At 41.2% G+C, this 7,364-nt stretch overlaps 1 protein-coding gene across 2 annotated transcripts in view; it reads right to left on the minus strand.

The window, feature by feature from the left end:
• The window catches only part of LOC128019384 (mitogen-activated protein kinase kinase kinase kinase 4), a 79,850-nt gene that overhangs the window by 20,312 nt on the left and 52,174 nt on the right, over positions 1–7,364 (minus strand). Inside the window, exon 18 of one of the 2 annotated variants that reach the window (XM_052605346.1) lies at positions 6,891–7,112. The exons of the other annotated variant lie outside the window; for it this stretch is intronic. Within the exon in view, the coding sequence (XP_052461306.1) occupies positions 6,891–7,112 (222 nt within the window). The remainder of the gene's footprint in view (positions 1–6,890; positions 7,113–7,364) is intronic. 2 annotated transcript variants of the gene reach the window in all.

Below are 7,364 nucleotides of genomic sequence, written 5' to 3' on the forward strand. Positions count from 1 at the left end.
TCATCACTACACCTCAGTGTTCTCTTTACCTCATCACAACGCCTCAACTTTCACTTTACCTCATCACTACGGCTCAACATTCTCATTACCTCATCACGACGCCTCAACAATTACTTTACCTCTTCAAGACACTTCAATGTCCCCTTTACCTCATCCTGACGCCTCAACAAACACTTTACCACTTCACGACACCTCAACGTCCCCTTCATCTCATCACAACACTTCAACAATCACTTTATCACATCATGACGCCTCAACATTCTCTTTACCTCATCACGCCTCATAATTTATTTACCTCATCACTACACCTCAATGTTCTCTTTACCTCATCACAACGCCTCAACAATCAATTAACCTCATCACTACACCTCAACGTTCTCTTTACCTCATCAATACACCTCAACTTTCTCTTTACCTCATCATGCTGCCTCAACAATATCTTTACCTCATCACTACGCCTTAACATTCTCTACCTCATCACTATGCTTTAACATTCTCTTTACCTCTTCACTACACTTCAACGTTCTCTTTACCTCATCATGCCACCTCAACAATCACTTTACCTCATCACTACGCCTTAACATTCCCATTACCTCATCACAACGCTTAACAATTATTTAACCTCTTCAAGACACCTCAACGTCCCCTTTACCTCATCACAATGCCTGAACATTCTCTTTACCTTGTCACTCCTCAACATTCGCTTTACCTCATCACAATGCCTCAACAATCACTTAACCTCATCACGACACCTCAATAATCAATTTACCTCATCACTACACCTCAATGTTTTCTTTACCTCATTACTACACCTCAACTTTCTCTTTACCTCATCACTACACCTCTACACCTCAACTTTCTCTTTACCTCATCATGCTGCCTCAACAATCTCATTACCTCATCACTACTCCTTAACATTCTCTACCTCATCACTACGCCTTAACTTTTTCTTTACCTCATCACTACACTTCAACGTACTCTTTACCTCATCATGCCACCTCAACAATTACTTTACCTCTTCAAGACACTTCAACGTCCCTTTTACCTCATCACAACGCCTCAACAAACACTTACCTCTTCACGGCACTTCAACGTCCCCTTTACCTCATCACAACGTCTCAACAATCGCTTTACCTCATCATGACGCCTCAACAATCACTTCACCTCATCACGACACCTCAATAATCACTTTACCTCATCACTACACCGCAACATTCTCTTTACCTCATCACGACGCCTCAACAATCGATTTACCTCATCTTTACACCTCAATTTTCTCTTTACCTCATCATGCCGCCTCAACAAATCACTTTACCACATCACTACACTTCAACGTTCTCTTTACCTCATCATTCCACCTCAACAATCACTTTACCTCATCACTACGCAATCACATGATGCCTCAACAATCACTTTACCTCATCACGACATCTCAACAATCACTTTTCCTCACCACTACACTGCAACGTTCTCTTTACCTCATCACAACGCCTCAAAATCCGCTATACCTCATCAATACACCTCAACGTTCTATTTACCTCACCATGCCACCTCAACATATCACTTTACCTCATCACTACCCCTTAACATTCTCTTTAACTCATCACGACACCTCAACATCCGCTTTACCTCATCACTACACCTCAACATTCTCGTAACCTCCCCACGCCACGTCAACAATCACTTTACCTCATCACTATGCCTTAACATTCTCTTTACCTCATCACTACACCTCAACATCCACTTTACTTCATCATGACACAGCAACAGTTTTTCTGTTCTGTTTCAACTGTATTTCATCTGATGTAAGAAAATCAGTTCCCTTTTCGAGGGAACTTCGAACTGCGTCCTCTAGGGGGCGCTTTGGGGAACACCTCTTCGTGACCTGTGTCTGAAGCATACATTGAAAAAACACCAACTTGTTGGCCAGCGACAGCCTCCGACGTCACTACAAGCGTGACTATAAATCAGCACCGGTAGAGCATGTCATTATCTTCTCCATCTTCAACTGACTGTTTTGTTTGAAGTGTGCATCTGAAAGAACCGGTAAGGGCGATCTTTCTCTGTTTATTTTTGCGACAATTAGCAAGCGATTAGATGATGTGTGCATCTTTGTCTGCGTTATTTGACACCCGATGACACACACGATCTTTGTGCATTTTTTTTTCAGTGAAGAGCATGCACGCGATGTCTTTGAGGAGGCAATCTGCGTGCATTGTGAGCGTTTTTTCAATGGAAAAAGCTCTGCTCTCGTTCGTCTTTCAAAAGGCAAGCCATCTGCTTCCCACGGTTCAGGATCTGTCCACGCTGAGGCGGGGAAGAAAAAAAGAGCTTGTGAGAATACAGGTGGATCTGTCTGAATGGTCTAAAGAGGGACTTTACCTATCGCGATTGTAAAAAAAAAAAAGGGGGGGGAGGGTGGACGAGAGAGAACCTTTGGAGGATGATGTTATATCTTTAACACTTCCCCATACTGAGGTTAGTGCTCTGCTGGGTTTCTACCCAGGAAAAGCAGGAGATATTTGAGGATGGTGAAGAAGCTGAGGCTGAGGCTTCTCAATTCTCCTGTCCTGCGTATATAGAGCTGTTGGAGGTTATTGAGCGAAAATTACCTTTTGACCATAGCCCTCCAGCTCAGGTGATCCTTTCATTTGTGCATGAGCTCCATACAGAGATTTAAAAGAAATGATAGATGCCGTTTTCTTCTCGCATGCATCGGTTTCGGCATTAAAGTAATCTGCCGACATTGAGGTGATGCGCGAAAGCTGCTAGGAGGGAATGCCCCCTGTAGAAAGAGCTAAAAATTGTATAAATGATTTATAAATTTTTATCTGTGAAATTTTTTTCTTTCTGCAAGGGAAACCTCCTCTCTTAATCTCCCTCCTTGCCATCTAAGCCCCTTCAGAAAATCATCTCGCTTAAATGGCAAGGCATACGCAGTAGCAGTAGCATTACACACAATGCTGGTGCTTCAAGCATATCAGACTGATCTGCTAAGAGACCTGGATAGAGGCAGGGGCTTTTTTATGATCAAGTAGCTGAGTTGCGCCGCACCACGGATCTCTCTCCATGCTACCAACCCTCCGCCATGGGCAGGACTATGGCGGCCATGGTGGCAGCGGAGAGACATCTGTGGAAGAACAGACATCGGGAGGAAAGAAAATGCTTTCTGCTCGATGCTCAGTTTTCGCCTTCTGAACTTTTCGGTATTTTCATTGAGATGGCGATTTGAGAAGTTCAGGGAGACGAAGGCGCGCTCTGCTGCTTTCAGATCCTTCGTTCCATGAAGGTCCAGGTCTGAGCCCAAACAACATAGGGGTCCTGGTCTGTCTCGATCTGAGGATCAAAGATGGGCACAGAAGGCTAGTGTTTGCACTTTCTGAAATTCACACTGTGGTAAGTTTGCACGCTAATATTCTGCGTTCTTTCTAAAATCCTATATGGTGAGGGCTTCGCGCTGTTGCTTCGTGCCCTTTCTTGAGTTGGTAAAAGCCCCGTTCATCTTGGGCGGCACTCCACCTATGTATCCTCGGATACCTATCTAAACAGGGTGTTGCTACTAGAGAACTGTTGAGACAGCTCTTTCAGCAAGCTTATGCGTAAGCTAGCAGTACCCCTGTGTGACAGGCAAGACTTGATACAAATGCTAGGTTCTTAGCCGTATCCCTTTAAAGGAATCTTTCCTGATTCCAAGCCTTCAGCTCTACCCTGGGCCGAGGCCCTAACAATTAAGTTGGGTATGTAGCTTAGGCCTTTTGGCCGTAAGGGGTACTGTCACAGACAGCCGTCTAAACTTACCAGGGGCAACTCCCATGGAAATGGTAGAGTTGGTACTTAGCGCTAACCATGATTCTGGCCTGCATTCCCCTCAGCATGGCAGCGTGGGTATACTGTTCCCCAAAGCGCCCCCTAGAAGACGCAGTTCGAAGTTCCCTCGAAAGGGAACGGGTCTCAGGTTACATAGTTCCCTGAGTAGGGAACAAGACACTGCGTCCTCTAGCTCTCTGCCATGCTTCGGACGCAAGCTTCAGACGAAGAAGATAATGACGAGCTCTCCCGGTGCTGATTTATATTCATGCCGGTAGTGACGTCGGAGGCTGTCGCCAGCCAACAAGTGCTGGCAAGTGTTTTTTCAATGTATGCTTCAGACACGGGTCACGACGAGGTGTTCCCCAAACCGCCCCCTGGAGGACACAGTGTCTAGTTCCCTACTCAGGGGACTATGGTTACATACGTAACCTGAGACCGCTTTTACACATACAGGCCAACAAAAAACTTACATGAGTGAACCTCAAGGAACCTGAATGATACAAAAAGTCAGGTCATAACCACTTGAAACTGGCAAATGCTACTGCTTCTGTGTTAATTGACCATACAATCTACCAACTTAACATTATTATATATTTTTATTATATATATATATATATATATATATATATATATATATATATATATATATATATATATATATATATATATATATATATATATAGTGCTTACAGTGAGTTACGGTGCATTCAGGCTATCAATTTTTACCTATCATGTATTCCCGAGCGAATCGAACCCCCAACCTTGTGCTAGATTGATTGCTAACACTCTACCAGTTGAGCTACAGGAACACTATACATATATATATATATATATATATATATATATATATATATATATATATATAAATGTATGTATATATAATTTATTTATTTTTGCTTATTAGAAATTATTATTTATAATTATAATACATTTTATTGAGATTATCAAATAAAAACCACTACGAGATATATGCATAGGTCACATGAGTCTCATTTCAGCCAGTAAAGATTGTCAGAAAATGCTTGAGCATGTATTATAACATTTGACTGGCTCATCAGTTAACCCTTGTGGATTGTTCAAATTCACTACCCTTTCGAGTTGTTCGTGGATGAAAACATCCACTCAATTAAACTGCTGTAAAAATGTATCAGATTCATATTTTTTTCAATTTTTTTTTTTTGCATAAATCTGTTAATCAACTTCAGTCCTGATCAAAACTACCAAATGTTTAAAAAAATCCAAGAATTTAACTCTTTAATTGCCAAGTTCATAAATGATGTCACTGATTTGGTAACATTTGTTATTTTTACAGTTGATCACTAGGTGGGACCATTAACCCTTTGGATAGGCCTGTGCAAAAAAAGCTTAGTTTCTGACTTGTATATGAAGCTATATGGAGTATAACAGCATATCATATTGTCTGTGTATGTGTGTGTGTTTGAGAAAGAGAGAGACAGAGTGTGTGAGAGACCTTTGCGCACTTACCTTGATGTTTTTCAGAAAACCAAAATGTACACCTCAGCTCTCAGAACTACATGGAGTAAACAAAAGTGTATTTATGCACCTGCTGCCTTTTAATGGTGGTGAAAGTATTCGGTTGTTAAGTGATGATGTAAGAAGAGCTGTTTCCGGGTCCAGGCTTCAACCCGCTTCACTTGAGAATATGACCTCAGAAGCCGTTTATGAGCATTGTTTATTCATATTGATAATTTAAGCTAAACGCTTTCAAACTTACGATATACACTACAGTCTCCGTGCCCAAAGTGTCCCTAACACAATTTTTATATATATATTTTTATATTTATATTTTCACTGTCTGGCTATCAGGGACTTCGGTATGGAGTTAAAGGTTAAGATTATAACTTTTTTGCTAGTATTCTATCACATTGTGAGTTTATATTAGCACCTTTTGTTGTTTTCTCGTGGTAACTGATAGAGCGTTTGGACACGGAAGCGCTGCTACGTGACGTCAGACTTAACAAGGGAATAGACTAAACAAAAGCAAAGTACATGGATTTAAACACTTGCATGGCATCGTGCTGGTCATTTAATGGTGAGAAGAGCAGCAAGCAACTTGTACCTAAGTTTTAGAAATGATTATGTAGCTTGACCCCTCCAGCGAGCTGCAGCTTATTTGAAGTTGGCATTGCATTTTGGTTCATAATACATTATGTTCATAAATTTAATGCAAAGTAGATTTTTTACAGGATTTTAAGGTTTTAAACTGGCTTTACCATCAAGAAAAGACGTGCATTTCACATATAGGCCATCTGTACTTTTGACCATCAAAAGGCAGCATGTGCATAAACACACTTCTTTTTTTATTGTTTACTCCATGTAGTTCTGAGAGCATGAGGTGCATATTTGGATTTTTTCCGATACTGTACATCAAGGTAAGTGCACAAAGGTCTCTCTCACAGCCTCTCTTTCTCTCTCTCTCTCTCTCTCTCTCTCTCTCTCTCTCTCTCTCTCACACACACACACACACACACTATAATTTGTAATTTTGTGTTTTTTTCTTTTTCAAAATCAGTGACATCATTTATGAACTTAAAATCTTGGAATTTTTTAAAAAAATTTGGTAGTTTTGATCAGAACTGAGGTTGATTAATAGAGTTATGCAAAAATATCTGGTACATTTTTACAGCAGTTTAATTTAGTGGATGTTTTCATCCAAGAACAACTCGAAAGGGTAGTGAATTTGCCCACAGTGTACCGTTGAGTTTTTGAAAAAATTCAAAGCATTTTCCCAAAATATGGGTCAAAATAAGATTTGTCACCAAAAATCATTCCATTAGCTCAGACACAGAGAAAGTTGTGGCCAAAATAAGACTCAACTTTACCCCCTAGAGGACGAAAACGTCCCCAACAACCCACTAGGGTTAAGTGTCATTCACAAGTTAATGATACTGGTTAATCATTTATAATAAGTTAGAAGTTTGCCACAAGAATTAGTAGCATAAAAGGGTAGAATCATTAACAGACAGCTAAAACCTCCCACCATCAGAACACAAGAGAATCACTTCTACTGCACTGGAGCCAGTGGCTGAGGCCGTCACTGAAGCTCACAACAGACGTACCTCTGCTAAGCACGGGACTCTGTCCGAGGGACTGAGGGGGGACAGGACAGGGCTGCTGGGAAAGGAGGAAGAGGGGGAAGAGCGCTGACTCTGCAGGAGCAGGTCGGGCAGCAAGGGATTTCGACCCCTAATGCAGTTCCTCTGCCCAATCTCTACAGGACTGGGACTAGGAGCGTCTTTCCAGCCTGAACCCAACACTGTCACGGGCCCTGATCTCTGGAACTGAGAAAGGTAAATGACTGGGTCCATGCAAAGTCAACGCTGTTTTCCTTTGCTGTTGTAAACTTGCAGTTATTATAATTTGTGTCCCTACTTTCCTTGATTGGTCACATATGCGACAAAACTACAGACTGTCACATTTTATTATTAGGTCTTTCGACACATTCATGTTTTATCAAATAAAAAGGACAGCACTTTTAGACTTCACTATTTGATGTGAGGATAAGTATTGGAACAGTTGAATTTAAGGCAGAT

This window comes from Carassius gibelio, chromosome A9 (genome assembly GCF_023724105.1).
Source record: "Carassius gibelio isolate Cgi1373 ecotype wild population from Czech Republic chromosome A9, carGib1.2-hapl.c, whole genome shotgun sequence".
NCBI lineage: Eukaryota > Metazoa > Chordata > Actinopteri > Cypriniformes > Cyprinidae > Carassius > Carassius gibelio.